The sequence below is a fragment of the Myotis davidii genome, unplaced genomic scaffold (assembly GCF_000327345.1).
Source record: "Myotis davidii unplaced genomic scaffold, ASM32734v1 scaffold93, whole genome shotgun sequence".
Taxonomy (NCBI): domain Eukaryota; kingdom Metazoa; phylum Chordata; class Mammalia; order Chiroptera; family Vespertilionidae; genus Myotis; species Myotis davidii.
In genome coordinates, this window is record NW_006292095.1 from 149,349 (window position 1) to 166,784 (window position 17,436).

A 17,436-nucleotide genomic window follows, 5' to 3' on the forward strand; every position below is an offset into this window, starting at 1 on the left:
GGGGGGGGAGGGGGGGTGGGCGCGGGGAGCAGACCTATTCCACTTTTATTATGTCTTAATTATAGTGTCACTGTTCCTAGTGTTACACAATAGCAAAGAATTTTGCCTGCATTGCCATTAAAAACTATTTTCAGTATGTGTGACTCAGAACAACATCTACTCTCTCAAAGTTGACATGTGGGACTAAATTTGTAAAATTTTCACTGACAGGCAGTATGTAAACCCCTATGAAGTGAGTGAACCTCCTCAACCTTTTCAAGACGCTGCCCAACACACCTTAGATCCAGAGTATTGGAAACGAGACTGACATATGAACCAGATATGGTTGTCACATCTTCAAAAAGCAACAAACATTTCAATATTTCAAATTAGAAACAAATCCAAGGTGGGTAAAATCACTGAATAATCTATACTGGAAATGCAATGTGATGAAAATATGTCAAAATTACTAAAGTGATCTGTCCACACAATTAACTCTCTGATTCACTTCCTCCCAACTCCCCCACTTCCATTTTCCAAAAGAAAACAGTTTAACATTTGAACTGTTTCTATGGGCAATTTCCATCATATCACTAAACAAGGTACTGTATTAATAGATTGTAAAATCTAGTGATTTTCTGTTGTGAGACATGAGGATTTAGCAAGCTTAACCACTCTATTCCATGTTCCCAATAGCTGTATGGCTTTTTATTTGCATCTCTCTCTTTTTTAAAATTTTGTTTTATTGCTTCTGTAGCTTCAGCAGAGCACGCTAACAACATCTGTTCCTAGGTCAGGCAATCTCCACTGTCTTTCTAAGATCAGCAGAATGGCACTCTCTCCCTGCTTTCCTCCATTCCTCCTCTCCAGTTTTACCTCCCAATAATGAAATCTTTCCCATTTCTAAGTGTGAAAAACATACAAAATTATATTATTGTGGTGAAATTTTAAATTATTACACTAACAGATGATGATCACTAACTTTTGTTTTTTGGGTTTTCTGTAATTATTCCTGCACAGATTTCAGAAAAAAAATCCTCAATTATTTCTAAATCTCCTATGCAATCAGGCATTCTATTGAATTTCTAGAAGTTTATTATGAAACATTAAGACAGCAAAAGGTTATCAAGAGCAGTAAAGCAAACATGCATGTACCATCACTTAATTTTAAAAAACTATCAGTACGTATAGTTGAACGGCTGGGCACTCCTCACTGAGTGCACGCTCCTCCCCTGCCAGAGGTAACCACTGTTCCATAGCGAAGGCATTCCTATTAAAAACAGCTCTGTATGCTTTAGAATGTTATAGATGCACATTCTTCTGCAAGTTGATTTTTCATTCAATATTATGCTTGTAAGATTCTTCCATGTGATTGGTTTTAACAATATGCTACAATTCGTTTGCTATAATCAGATTTTAGTTTCACTAGATGTCCTGTTATTCTATACTACAGCCTTGGATAAGACATTTAAGATCAATTTCCTCCTCAGTAAACTGGGGATAATAATAATAATGATACTTGCTTCATAGGGTGGCAATTAAATGAGTTAGTGCATGAAGTGCTAGGATAAAGCTCTAATATTGAGTAATCACTTAATTATGACTATTATTGTCATCATTTAGAACATTTTGAGTACCTTGTTTCCTGTTACTATTGATTTCCACAAGTATCTTACAACAGATTGGTAAAACTAAGAGCTTATATTGAATTTTATTTTTCATTCTATCTGACAAAAATCCAGAAGACACATTTTGTTTGCCTGATTTGACTGTTCAAAGCTTTTCCCTTAATTTCAGATTTAATGGGTTTGGTAAGCATAATTTTATGAGAGATACAATGTTTGCTTTTAATAATGATTTGTCTCCTGGAGGTAGAAATTCTGAACTGAGCATATCCACAAAAGGCTAAATAAATAAATAAAATTAAGCAAAGAAAACCTCCAAGGTTTGTAAAATGTTTATATGAGAAATTATGGGTGCCATCTAACAAACTGAGTCCAGAGTTAATTAAAATAATGGAAGATACTAAATCTCAAGTCAGACAAGTGGTTACTTAGAGACAAGTTAGTCAGGTTTTTAATTCCTCCACAGAGTTTTGACCCAAATAATTACCGATTAAAAACTTTTAGTAATATTTGTCATCAGAGAACCTGGCCATGTTTACCTGTATATACAAATGCCAATACAGCTCTACCTATACCAAACGTGACGAATCCCAATAAATGTCTATAGACTTAGCAGGATAAATATTCCCAAAAGGTTTCATTACATAGACTTCTCAAAAATTATTTGGAACCCATGTTCTGTGAAATTTCCACTGTTGTTTTTATTTTTTAATATATTGAATATAAAAGTACTATATTTCAGAGCACATTAGACATGAATAACATAAAACATATTTCAATTTTTTATAGTGACCACCTCTCAAAAGAGAGAGGCAGATGCATTTAGAAGCAGTTCAGGCATCTGGTATATGGAGATAAACCAGTTCAACCATATATGACTGAAAGTCTAAAAACTGGGCTGGGGGATCATGGAAAAGATTAGCTGGGAAGGAAACGAATCCCTTTCTGGTTATCCAAATACAACTCTAAAGAGTTTGTCCTCGAAGACTTAGAATTTCTTATCGCTTTCATAGCTCAGTAAATATTCGGTCTCTTGAAGTCTAAGGCAACTAGAAAGAAATTTCCTAACAAAAGAGATCAGTAACCAGTTTCGTTCTACTTATACCCACGAAAGATTAACAACTATAGAAACTACCCTCTTCACCAATGTAACATCCCAGATATGACAGAGAGAAAATAATTAGGACCTTAAAAGAGCTACTGTAAATGTAACAAATATGCTCAAGGACATTAGGAAAAAGCAAAATTAGCCAGCCAGATAAAGAAAAGTTTCACATGATTTCACTTATATGTGGAATCTAATGAACAAAATAAACTAACAAACAAAATAGATCCAGAAACATGGAAGCACACAACAGACTGACGAATCTCAGAGGGAAGAGGGGAGAGGAGGGTAGAAGAGATTAACGAAAGAACTTATATGCTTCAACATAACCCATAGACACAGACAATAGTGCTGTGAAGGCCTGGGGAGGGGGTGCGGGTGAAGGGTGGAAGGGATCAATGTGGAAAAACTGGGGGAATCTAAGGCAGAAGAAGAAACAACCAGAAGCAGAGGCAGGTAAAAGGAAGAACTCAAATTGCTGAAAAGACAAAGCCGCGACGCTTAAAACTGCCCTAATCAACCAGTAGTTCTCAAAGGAAGTAACTAAAGCGTTAAAGGCGTTTTACTGGCAGGAAAACCTCTAGCCTGGTACAAGAGGTCTGTGATGGCTCAACTACTGAGAAACTCCCAGGTTTTAGACCTACGCTCAGTGAAGTGCGGAGGGAACAGTTTCATCTGAGGAATTCTCGCCAATCCTCCTCAGCGGTGGCCCAGGAAAACATGGACAAAGGAAATTTCATCAACAGACTGAATCTGGCGACACGTTGGAATAAGTTAATCAAGCATGTTAATCCATCACTAGGGAAGTGATCAATGAAAAGATGCTCACTTGGGTCAACTCTACTCTCCTGGCCCAGCAGGATGTAGTATCCTTCCCTGGATCAGTGATGGCTGTCTTGCTTCCTTTTTTTCCTTGCCTTGAACAGGCATTTTAAAACCACAGTTTTCTGTTTGCTTCTAGCACTTGATATGAATTGAGGTATGTCGGTTATTGCTGTATTTTTCATTCAGCCTAGAGAGTAAGCTACATCTCCACCTGAGGAGGCTGGACACCGCCCAGCACCTTTCAGCCGTGGAGATGGAAGCCACAGCTGGACGTGGCATGGGGGACAGAGAATATACTCATAAAGAAATATTGTGGTTATAAAGGAAAAGATTGTGGTTTAAATGAAAGATTGTCCTGTGTTTGGCAAAAGCACTGTCTGAACTTGATGTATAGAGAAAGGGTGTGTGTGCAGGCTGGGAAAAAAGAGATGAATGTCCATTGCTTTGTCTACCAAGAACTCCCTTTCTCCGAGAACTGTATCTTATTCCTTCTTGAGGGAACTTTCCTCTTGCCGTCACAACCAAGTGGGTGCTATCAATCACAATGTTCCATCCCGGCAGTCATACAAATCGGAGTCCTGTCCCAGAATATACTATAGTGGAAGTGTGGGATGAAAAAGATTTCTGGTGATAAAACCAAACACATGCTCTATAGTGCTGCTAATACTCATGTAGCCAGCCAGCCATGTAAGAAAGCTCTGTTTCAAAGAATCAAGCTGATGTGCAAAATAATATAGAGACAGAAGTGGTTCAAGTGTCCTAGTGACAATACTTCATCTTCAGTTGTGTCCTGGCCTTTTTTCCCTAAGCTTATTAGACCTATTGTCATCTGCAACTCCAAGAGTCCTGACACATGCTGCTGGAGAAAACTGGGTAGTCTAGTAGTCTAGTGTAGAGTACTCTTCAAGAACTTGGAAACATGAAGAAGTTTGCTCAGCATCATAAGCCAATGTCAAAGTTACTCTATGACAATATTTCTCTCGACTGGAACCTAGAAGACTATGCTATATTAAGAAAAAGCGCCTACAGATGGAAACAGTGGGACTGCCCATCGCAGCATTGCACCTTTGTGTCTGCAGGTGGGCAGCAACACCCTAGAGCAGCAGTTCTCAACCTGTGGGTTGAGACCCTTTTGGCGGTTGAACAACCCTTTCACAGGGGTCGCCTGAGACCATCCCGCATATCAGATATTGACATTAAGATTCATAACAGTAGCAACATTACAGTTATGAAGTAGCAACGAAAATAATTTTATGGTTGAGTCACAACATGAAGAAATGTTCCTCTCTGTAAAAATCAATAAAATATATTTTTTTAAAAAATTATGTTCAATTTGTAACAATGAAATTGGGGGTTACCACAACATGAACTATATTAAAGGGTCATGGCATTAGGAAGGTTGAGAACCGCTGCCCTAGAGGTAGAGCCTGCTAATTTTAGCATCATTATCAGCTTTTCTTAGCTTGTTCAACTACATCAAATTGCTATTTCACTCTGCAAATGTTATTCTAACTATGGAAACATACTCCATTTCTCTCAAATCTCAAACACTATCAGCAGATATTCATGTGTCATACTTCAGAGCCGTCAGATGGGACTCCTTCAGTTTCCCAACTATGCCACGTTCGCCTACGCTGCACCTGTCCATCTTCCTCAAAGGCCAATTCTTCCACATGTGCTTGGATCTCTCAATTCTCTCCCCTCCCCGCCTTGCCTCTGGGATTTTATTTCATTGGCTATTCTTTGTTATTAGTTCAACCTTTCCCTTAACCACCAGAAATGTGAATGCCATGGAGAAGGGACCTTGTCCATCCTAATCACTACTATATTTTTTGATGCCTAGCACATAGTAGGTACTCAACACTATTTGTTGAAAGCAAGAATAAATGAACAAAAAGTTGGAAAAGGATAAAGCCTTCCATTTCTGAAGTTCTATAATTCTACTTGGAGAAGACCAAGTACCACAGTGGATTTCTGACTTAGGTTTAGAGGTTTTATCAAACTTTAATAAAAATACTTTTCTACATCAATGTAATATAATTTTCCTTCATCTTTGACTTTACTTCATATAAATTCACTTTAAATTTTGAGCCTAAAGACAAAATAAATGAAATAGAAAATGACAACAAATGACGCTTACTCTTCTTTCCATCCATATCTGCATGAATTTTCCGAGCCAAGAACCCACTTTTATACACAGTGGCATTTGGGTCGTGAGGAATGTCCAAGAATGGGTTGGTAGTGCTCCCAATACGACTGATGGTCTTTGGGTGTGTTCCATTAGCCTTTTCATCAGTACCTTCTGATGGAGACTTTTTTTTCTCTTCATCATCTCTAAAGGGAAAAAAAACACCAAGATTGAGCACCTACCACAATATTTCAACAAACCAAGTTATTTAATATAATAAATGACTGTGTTTTCTTTTTTAAATATATTTTTATTGATTTCAGAGAGGAAGGAAGAGGGAGAGATAGAAACACCAATGATGAGAGATGATCATTTATTGGCTGCCTCCTGCATGCCCCACATTGGGGACTGAGCCTGCAACCCAGGCATGTACCCTGACTGGGAATCAAACCCTGAACTCCTAGTTCATAGGCTGATGTTCAACTATGGAGCCATGCCGGCTGGGCAATGATTGTGTTTTCTAATGGTTTAACAGCTTGAATAACAACCATGTAATAACATCTATCATTTACTAAGTGTCTCCTCTGTGCCAGATATTAATGATCATGACAATCTTGTAAGACTGAGATTAGTAGTCTATATTGAGATAAGGAAACAGACTCAGAGTTGAAATAAACACCAAAGGTACAGATCTAGTAATTAATGGAAGAGATAGTGAGGATATGACTGAAAACCTCTGAAGCCTCTGCTCTTTCCACCCACTACAGTGCCTTCGTGTTTGTCTTCAATTGAGTGGAAGTTCTCTGCAGAAATCGTGATATTGATTTTTGGTATCTGCATGTGGTAGCATAACACCAAGCATATAGAATACAACAAATAATTATAAATCCGATGAATAGCATTTATATCTGTCAATAACCAGGTTAATCTCAAATATCAAACCCCAGGTAAAGCTATCAGTGGGTTAGGATAGTGGCGCCATGCACAGTGAGTTGGCATCTAATAGCTATTATTTTCCGAATAGTCATGAAAGTAGGGGGCACCCTATCAGCCATGCTTGAGATTGTAATCACTTTATATGTAAGGAGAAAATGAATGGCTACAGTCACTTACTACAGAGGAGGGAAGAGCAGAAGAAAGTTAATATGCTCTGAGATACTGCCGGGAAACAGAGCACAGTAATAGAGCATTTGTCAGTCCCGTTTTAATTTTCTGAATTAACATTGGTTTCACTGTTTGTTACACTTTTATTATTGAATCTTTTATTAAATTTAAACCAAAGTAACCACCAATAAAATATGTTTAAAATAAGCCACAAAATTAATAACCATCACAAGTGTCTTATTTGGTGATTAGAGAAAAAATAGCCTTTTTTTCCTCCACTGGTATTTGATAAGTAATTGTGAGATATATAAAAATAACACTGTACTCTAAGACATCTATATTTTACTTTTAATTTTATTTTGAGATAATTTTAGATTTACAAATATACTACGTAGGGTTCCCATATGCCAATCACCCTGTTCCCCCAATGTTAACTTCATATATAGCTATACTAAAAGTTTCAAAACAAAAAAAATTAACATTACAAAATGATGAATTAAACTTGACTTAATCAGATTTTAGCAGTTTTTTCATTAATATTTTTCTGTTCTAGGATCCTATCCATTACCCCACAGTGCGTTCAGTTCTCACGTCTCCTCCAGCCAGGTCTTTCCTTGTCCTTCATGACCACGATAGTTTGAAGGGTACTGGTCAGTTATTTTGTAGAATATTCCCAATTTAGATTTGTTTGATGTTTTCTCATAATGAGATTGAGAATACATATTTTTGGGAAGGATGCCATAGGTGATGTACCTTCTCAATGCATCAGATGTTTCATTAACCTTGATCACTTGATGAAGGTAGTATCTAGCACATTTCTATACTGTCAAATTATTATTTTTCTTTATACATGTTTTGGGGGAGATATTTTAGGACCATGAAAATATCCTCTTTTTTTTTAAACTTCTGATCAGTAATTTTAGTGTTAATTAGTGAATCTTTCTGTGACAAGTACTATTGTGGTAATCTAATGGTGATTTAATTTCCTTCACTTCTCCTACATTACTAATTGAAACTTTTCTGTAAGTATGGAAAATAGATATTTAAATTTTTCTTTAGTTATGATCAAACAGTATTATTATTTAATTGGTTGCTCAAATTTTTCTAGCTTTGCCATTGGGATTTCTATCAAGTAGGCTAGTCACATAAGGTTATCGAGAACTTAAAATGTGAATAATCCAGCCCTGGCTGGTGTGGCTCAGTTGGTTGGAGTAGGGTCCTTATACAGAAAGCTTGTGGGTTCAATTCCTGGTTGGGGCACATGGCTAGGTTGTGAAAATCCCCGGTCACAGAGTGTACAGGAGGCAACCAATGGCTGTTTCTCTTTCTTTCTTTCTCTCTCTCTCTCTCTCTCTCTTCCCCTCTAAGTAAAATCAATGAACATATCCTCAGGTGAGGATTTAAAATAATAAAAAAAAATAGAAAAAAGTGGATAGTCCTAATTAAGATGTGCAGTAAGTGAAAAAATATATATCAGATTTCAAGACTTAGTATAAAAAATCTATTTCAATATTTTTAAATGATTACATATTGAAATGATAGTATTTTTGATACTCTGGGTTAAATAAAAAGTACATTACAAAATTAATTTTCCTGTTTCTTTTTACTTTTATAATGTAGCTCCTAAAATTTTTTAATTACATGTGTGGCATGCATTACATTTCTTTTAACAGGGCTGTTGTTAGAAATGCTTGCATATTTATGACATTGGAATATTAAAACCCAAAGACAAGAATCTAGCCTATATAATAAAAGGCTAATATGCAAATCGACCAAACGGCGCAATGACCGGTCGCTATGATGTGTACTGACCACCAAGGGGCTGATGCTCAATGTAGGAGCTGCCCCTTGGTGGTCAGTACGCACCCACAGGGGGAGCGCTGCTCAGCCAGAAGCCAGGCTCATGGCTGGGGAACGCAGCGGCGGTGGCGGAAGCCTCTTCTGCCTCCAGGGCAGTGCTAAGGATGTCCGACTGACCACCAGGAGGCAAACGCTCAATGCAGGAGCTGCCATGATGTGCACTGGCTGGCACCATGGAGTAGGTAGGTAGGAAACTCAGTGGAATCCTATTTTCTTTTCATTAGCCAGAAAACAGAGATTTAGAAAGCTTAGAAACTTGACCAGACTGAAAAGAAATGGTGGACCTTGAAAATGACTTCAGATTTTCTCACTGTGCAGAATATAGTCAAACACTGCTACAGTTAAATATTTTACCCTTTGTTCTCCCTGCGTGATCTACAATAATGACCTGCTTCATGTTGATATTTACTGCTATGTTGCTGACAATTACCTGAAAGAGAAGTCTGGGTGCTTCACTGGGCTGGAGAAAGTTTAGCTAAATCAGAAAGCAGGTCTAATTAAGCAAGCTTATTATATTTATAAAAGGCTAATTTGACTCATACATGCGCAATACATATAAAGCTCTCGCTGGCACCAATCACATGCTTGTGTTTCTATCTGTCATTGTCGATCGTGAATTTGGTTGACCCTTCTATTACAGAGAAAGGACAAACAGTGATATTAAAATATTTCTTCTAATTAATTTCCTTTCAAAGTGCACGGATTCGTGACCGGGCCACTAGTAGGATAATAACTGAAGAAATGTTAAACAGAGTACAACTCAGTAAAACGCTGACATGTAGTGAAAATACTGAATCCTGCAAAGCAGATATTCTTGATTTTGTGAAGGTGAATGAAATGACCTTGTCATGCTCTGAGAGTAAAAATCTACCCTGGACAGAGATGCAGGTTTGCAACATCTGGTGATGGCTGTCGTTTGGGCTTAAATACACATCAGTGTGTGATGGCTGGGATTTCCAGGATGGGAGTGATATCAGAAACAATACTGTGAGGACCTTCTCCTTCCCTGGTTGCAACCCCCTGCCCTCGCACTCCCTTCCTTTTTATTCCTGCCCTTCTCCCCACATTTCCTCAGTCCCAAGAACTTTTGTCTGGCTCCATTTGAGACTTGGAAATGGCAGAGAATGGGAACCAATCACATTAAACCTTAATTTGCATTATTCTTGATTGCATCGTTGTGGGGTTTTACTGTTTTTATAGACATCATAAATGCCATTTGGAGGCTGTTTTCACTATATATAAAATCAGATAAAAATTAACACAGCATACTGATAAAAATAATTCCATAGATGAAGTTAACTCATTTCTATAAAAAACAGCCCCTTTACTTGGGTTTTCCTATGTACCCCGATCCACTGAGGCATTTTCAGAGTGACAATACAAGGATTTCGTTAAAGCACAATAGAGAAGACCAGCAGGGCTCTGTCTTGATTGTGAAAAGAATGACTCATACACAAATATTCTGTACACTTGAAAAGATTCCTTGTAAAGTCTATTCTACTGAGATTTCAGACATCTCACCACCTTACCACCTACAAATTCCGACAAACACTTCTCACACCAGTCTGCTCTCTCAGTGATCAAGTGTGTCATTCATTGGGCAGTCCAAGTCCACTCCACCATGATGCGGTTCCCTTGGAGAATGACAAAGCTCTCATGCTGGTTGTGGGGGACCTTTCCACTTCTCTGTTCTTTCTAAAGGGCAGCTGTAAATCACGAATTCCCCACATTCTGCCTTACTCTTGACAGGTGCTTTTACTTTTAAGCAAAACTATTAGATAAGGAGTCATACAAATCCATCTGAATCTTATATTTCACTGTAATTCCACAAAGAATGAAAAGCAGCTGCTTCCTAAAGTTCACAAAAGCTGAATATTGTAACAGTGACCCAGCCACTAAGCAGACCATGAAATACCCCATCTGGCAAGTCTCATTACAGCGGGGTTTCAGTCATAACAAAGTTGTTAAGCGAGCACCCTCCAAACTCAAACATTAAGTTAACTTGAAGGGCCTGTTATGTGGAATTCAAATACTGAAAATAAATTGCTGGGCTTTGGTGTGTGTGTGTTGGGGAGGGGGGGAGGTGGAGGTGGGAAATGACAGTTAAAAAGAAACATTTTTTGGAGCAGAGCTGAAATATTACTTAACCTGCAAACTCATCACTTAGGAATGTGTTACTGGAGTTGGGCAATAAAGATAAGTTCAAGTTCACCAGACAGGAAAAGTGAAGAGGGCACTTCCAGCAGTCACATTTGTATGTACATGTCTTTTTTGTATTGTTAGTAAAATATGTAACATAAAATCTATCATTTTAAACATTTTAAAATACACAGCACAGTTCTGTGGCATTGAGTACATTCACATTGCTGTGAAACCAAAACTACCAACCATCTCCAGAATTTTTCATCATCCCAGACTGAAGTTTTATAGCTATTAAATAACAACTTCTCATTCCCTCCTCCCTCAACCACTGGCATTGACTATCCCACTCTGTCTCTATGAATTTGAGTATTCTAGGTACTCATATAAGGGAATCATACATTATCTGTGGCTGGCTCATTTCACTTAGCATAATGTCCCAAAGATTCATCCAGGTTGTTTGTTGATATACTGATAGCCATTCCGACAGATGTAAGGTGATATCTCATTGTGGTTTTAATTTGCATTTCTCTACTGATAAGTGAAGTTGAGCATCTTTTCATATGTCTATTGACATATTCTTAAGCGCAGAGATTCTCTTCTCAGATGTGTCCAGTCTACTAATGAGCCCATCAAAAGCATTCTTCTCTTGTTACAGTGTTTTTGATCTCTAGCATTTCTTTTTTGATTCTGTCTTAGAATTTCCATTGCCAGCTTGCATTGCCCATCTGTTCTTTCATGCTGTCTACTGTATTCATTAGAGTCCTTGGCATGTTAATCATAGCTGCTTTAAATTTCTGGTCTGATAATTCCAAATCCCTGTTAGATATGAGACTAGTTCTGATGCTCATCTCTCCCCAAACCATGCTTAGAATCCTTATAATTTCCTCTTGATAGTCAGAGACAATGTACTGAGCAGAAGGGTCTGCTATCAATAGGCTTTTAGTAAGGTGGTAGTAAGTTGGGGGGAAGGGAAGCATCCTATGTGACAAACCCAGTGGGTCAGGCTTCTCTCTGCTTCTGTCATTCTGGGTTCTCAGTCCATATGCAGTCAGGTGGGTTGGGCTCAGCAGGCTTGGCAGTCACTCCGATCCCCACTGTGTTCTCCATCTCACTTTCCTAGGGCACCTTGCACTTTGGGCTATAGAACAAATAAATATTTGACTTCATTTGATTCAGTACTCCTCTAGCCAGAATATTAAAGACAGGAGTGGGGGTATGACTGCATCCTGAACCTCCAAACATTATAACCATGAAGGTAATAACTTAATTTCCTAATCTTACAACCACCCTAAAAAGGTAGATGTTACCATCTCAGTGAAAAACCAAGGCCCAGACAGGTGAACCTTACACAGGCAGGACCCATGTTAAGTGGTAACTAACAGACCTCTTTGGGGCTGCTCACAAGCACAATGAATCTTTATGGAATGACAGTAATGGGGTGATGGCTTGTGGTGACTGTTACGCAAATCTGCAAAATGACCCAAAACTTTAAAATTAGACACTTAGGTGGGTGAATTTTATAGTATATAAATTATACCTCAATAAATCTGTTTTTTAAAAAAATGACCTTAGTGGTTGAGTGTAGGAACAGAATACTAAGTTGAATATTCCAATACTATGATCAGGTAGAAAATAAAGTGAAGAATAAACGTATTGAAAAATGTGTTCACTTGTCATGCGGTTTTTATTATATCACATCATATTATGCCACAAAGCAGAATGAGTTTAAAATGGATCTTGCCTGGCTGGCATGGCTGAGTGGCTAAGGGTCGACCTAGGAACCAGGAGGTCATGGTTTGATTCCCAGTCAGGGCACATGCCCGGGTTGTAGGCTCGATCCCAAGTCGGGGGGATGCAGGAGGCAGCTGATCAATGATTCTCTCTCATCATTGATGTTTCTATCTATCTATCTATCTATCTATCGATCTATCTATCTCTCTCCCTCCCCTCTGAGATCAATTATATATATTTCTGTCTTTGATATTTACCAAAAATAAATTTAAAAGTTCTGATGAAACCAGGAAATACATTTTATTTTCTGAAAATACCTTATTCTGACACAGGCATTTTAACTATAAAAAACAGAATATGCTTTTATGAAAAATGCCAAGCTCCATCATTAGTCCTTTAATGATGAACGTTGTCAGACGCAAGTAACAAACAGACTAGTAACTTGGCTCCTGAAATAAGGATCTGACTATATGTACAATGACTGTAGCATATTTTACAAACTAAGAAAAACTTGACCGTAGATGTTAACATTCTTTTTAAAAAAGTTGTTGGGAGTACACTGGGGTCAAGCCAGATGTTACATGCTTCCAAAAGTTCTACTAGGGAATTTTTAATGGGCAACTAAAAATAATTTCTTCCAGTATTATTGGTATGAGGTGAAAATTTTCTCACCTCTGAAAATGTATGTATGTGTGTATATCACAATGAACACAGAAAAAATGCTCAAAGAAATCCAAATAACTATTGTCTAAAACAGCGGTTGCCAACCGGTGGTCCACGGGGTCCAATAGGTTGGCGACCGCTGGTCTAAAATATTCAAGGCATTATATTAGCCACTGCCTGTGTTTTATGCGTCATTTAGTAATTATATTATGTTTTCTTCTTGTGTCATTCTCTAACAAAAAATCAAAGACTTAGCAATTGCTAAGATAATAAAATTCTAAGTCATCAGCATATTCGGAAACAAAACCATTTTCTTATATCCCAGCCTCATAACTCACTGCACCTCAGTGATTCTAAAACTGCTCTGGGACAAGTAGACTACTAACATAATCGCATTCCATCTGCTCACCAACCTGTCTGCTCTGCATATTTGGAAGTTAAAGATAACAATATTTATAAATTATATCACTTTCATCATTATCTTTGTGGATATTAAAACTGTTGTAACAATAAAATCCTTAAAAATTCTAAGTATCCATCTCAATCTCAGCTTTGAGATACCACTCACAGAGAAAGCACATTTTCTCTTTTTAAACCTAAACTTTTAAAGCTAAGAATTGGATGGCAAATTCTTTCCCGCCTCCTATATACCTGAGTTCAGCATTCTTGAGATGGCCAAGAAAACTAGGTACTTAGAGAGATTAAAAGTTAGGTGTGAGTTATGATTCAGATTCTTAATAAAATGACATTTCATAGATATGTGTGAGAAAATCTCCCCCAATTCTCAACCCTGAAATCTTTCTTCCTTTAAACACCAAAACCCAGGCGATTGATCCGCATTCAATATCATTTTTAGCTAATGAATTTTTAAGTGATATCAATTCTTTAACTCAAAGTCTCCTTCAAGTTAATGATCATTTTTCATAACTAGGGAATTTCTCTTTGTTTTTCTTTATCAAATATTTAATGCTTTTTACTGAATTTATAAACAGAACAATCAAACCAATAATATCCTTTACACATCCACTACATATATTTAGATGTACCCTTACTTAATATCCATATAAATTGTCTCCTAAATTTATCTTCTAAATTTGCAAATTCCATGTAATATTAACACTAGAATCATTTTACCAAGAGTCCAGCATAATGTAGTATATTTTCCATGTTAGACATGTAAGGATAATCTAATGTACAGAAACGATGGTGGGAATGTTAAGTCTTACTCTTTTTTTTTTTTTTTTTTAGTATTTTCATGAGGCACAATGCATATCTAGAAAATGTTTAATAACATGAGCACCTCAAATACAGAACTGAGTTTTATTCATTCTTTACAGTCAAATATCTTAAAGTTTTATTATTTTTCCATGGTTAGTTCTCTTTCTACCAATAACTCCTAATGCCAACCCTCCTACTTCATTCCCTACACACTCAAATTTTTCTTTATATATTTACTGTATCCATTATATCTGCAACTACTGCCCAACTTCTAGCAATTTCTCATTGTCTTAGTTTTTCGGTAGTCATTATCAACCTACAAGTGGCTATTTCGAATTTTAAAATGAGAATTACTTTTGGACTTCTTGGATCAAAATGCCACAAAAATGTCTGAACCCAAAATGACTTGAGTAAGAAAGTTTTCATTGATCTATATCTGCTATTAAGAAACACTATCCTGATTAACAATTTCATATATCTAAATTCACCAGGGCATTAGGATAATAAAGTAATTTAACAGAATTAATCATTGTAAAAATGAATCATCATGATTTATCTTTTTCTATGGAAATAAAATAATTTCACCTCAAGGTAAAAATATTTTAAAATAAGACAAAGAAACACCCTTTTCTTTAGGATACAAGGTCAAATATAAAAGGTATAGATAGGAAATTTTAATTTTTCTTCCTGGAGGGCTCTGATGTTGGCAAAGAAAAGTTCAGGGAGAATTATAACAAAGAGGAAATGGTAAAGAAAACTTAAATGTAAAGTAATACCTTACAGTCATTAGCTAAAGGTGGCTCATATGACTCAATCCTAGTTAAAAATTCTTGCTTGCTTTTCTTTTAACTAGGATTGAGTTTTTTTAACTAGGACTTTTGAGATGGTCATTCCCTGTAGAGCAATACTTGAGACTACATTTTAATTGATATATATTATCACTTAAAATAAAATCAGAGTCAACACTGAGTTATATAAAATATGAAAAAGGACTAAGTAATGGAAGTAAAGTTCTAAAGGGTTCTTTCATTGGAAAAAGACTCCGCCTGCCCCCCAAGACTGCATAGCAAAGAGACTCTGGAAGTTGTTGTCAATTTCAGATTCAGACCCTTGGACTGGATAAAAAATTAAATTGCCACGTGAAATAAAAAGTAGTGGTCACTCTCCATTGCCTTTATGTGCCATTCTCCAACAATACACAGAGATGTAAACACAGGTACACTCACTCACACTCCCAGGCAGCATTACACATAATAATGGCGAAGAGGGAGGAAATATTTGGAGAGCTCTCCCTGCTTCCTAAAGTCAGCCAATAAATGGCAGCATTGGTCTCCTGAAAAAAACCAGCCATAACGAAATTTCCTAACAACAACAAAAAAGGATAAAGAAATCAAACAACGAACTGCTGGCATTTAAAACCACACTTTTTAAAGCTCTGGGCTTTCATAACACGTGATCTGAAAGCCAGATCCCAAAGTGACACCATCTCACCTAATTAGCCAGGACAGTTTGATATGTGAGGGCAGACGGAAAACAATTTAATTTAGAAGCAAAGGTGATAAAGATTAGAAACTGCTCTTGTAAAATGAGTTATAGGGTAATATAAAATAGCAAAGATTATTCCATGATGCAAGGTTATAAAAATGCTTATCAAGAGATAAAGAGAATAACTGCATAATGATAATAAGCAAAGCAAATGCCGTAGCGACCCAGAGGTTGAGGGAAGCTGGGGAGAGGTAGGGGAGCCCGGAAATACATTATTTAAAACCAGTGTTATTGTGTCTTAATTAAAGTGAGGCTGGATACATAAATTTTTAATATTTTAAAAAACCACGGGAAGAAAGATTTCTTGCAATTCCTAAATACTAATGTACAATAACAGCAATAAACAAGAGAAGACAGTTAATTTTCCTAATGAATAATACCGTAATTATTTCCCTTTTCCAGTTAATTGTTATATTCTCTGAAGATCCTCATGTAGCTAAATTTAACAAGTCTAACAATGCAAGCTCCTACATTCACTGTCACTCGCCTCACCCCATCCCGTCCTAATCAGAGAGAAACTCCTCCTTTCCTTCCTCCTGTATCATTTGCATTAAATGATAACATTTTTAAGGCCAGGGAAAATGCCTTAATGCCTTACATACTTTTGTTCTCTCCATATTTCCAGCATACTGCCTAGTACAGAGTAGTTCAACAAATAGATGCTTTCTGAATAATAAACGACTGAGCAAAGGGTCTGGGGAAGAAATGGTCATTGTCCCGCAGGAGGGAGCTGAGACCTTCCGCAAGGCGGTTTAGCTCATTGCACTCTTCCCTACAGTTCTTATGTTTTCCTCTTTGTACAGTCCACCCCCTCCCACCCACCCGCACCCCATGTATCTAGGACACTGCACGGTCCAGGCGCAGAAGTGGCTGCTTAAAGACTGATTGTGGAATGAACGATCTTAGCTACCTAACCTGCCTGGGGGAAGAATACCAGTAATTCTAGGAGTATTTAATGAGATAAAAAATTTAATATAAAACTCTCCTAATTCACACTGTATCAGAAGCTGGCATAGAGACATTGAGACACGATCGCTGCCCAGTCAAGACCTTCTGAGTATGTGGCCACAGAGAAGCGAGGCAACGTGGTGCTGCCATGGGACCCAGGGCACCTGCGGAACAAATCCTGACTCTGCCACAACACTAACTTCTGACCTGTTCCGGAATGCTTTTACTTCATTTTCTTCATATGTGAAATGAGAACACTGGACTGAAATAGTACTTTTCAAAATAAAATTTAAGTACAGATACCTTTAAGAAGAGAAATATAAATATAAATATATTAAAAAATATATATACTAGAGGCCCAGTGCACAAATATTTGTGCACTGGGGGGGCAGGGCGGTGCCTCAGCCCGGCCTATGCACTCTTGCAGTCTGGGACCCCTCGGAGGATGTCCACCTGCTGGCTTAGGCCCACTCCCTGGGGGGTTTGGGCCCAAGCTGGCAGACATCCCTCTGGCAGCCTGGCAACCCTCAGGGGATGTCCACTTGCCAGCGGGGAGCAGGCAT

General features: G+C 37.5%; 1 protein-coding gene across 8 annotated transcripts in view; it reads right to left on the reverse strand.

The window, feature by feature from the left end:
• The window catches only part of PSD3 (pleckstrin and Sec7 domain containing 3), a 432,295-nt gene that overhangs the window by 74,120 nt on the left and 340,739 nt on the right, over positions 1-17,436 (reverse strand). For all 8 annotated transcript variants that reach the window (XM_015565163.1, XM_006765503.2, XM_015565164.1 and 5 more), the window contains one exon: positions 5,675-5,868. In XM_015565163.1, the coding sequence (XP_015420649.1) occupies positions 5,675-5,868 (194 nt within the window). The remainder of the gene's footprint in view (positions 1-5,674; positions 5,869-17,436) is intronic.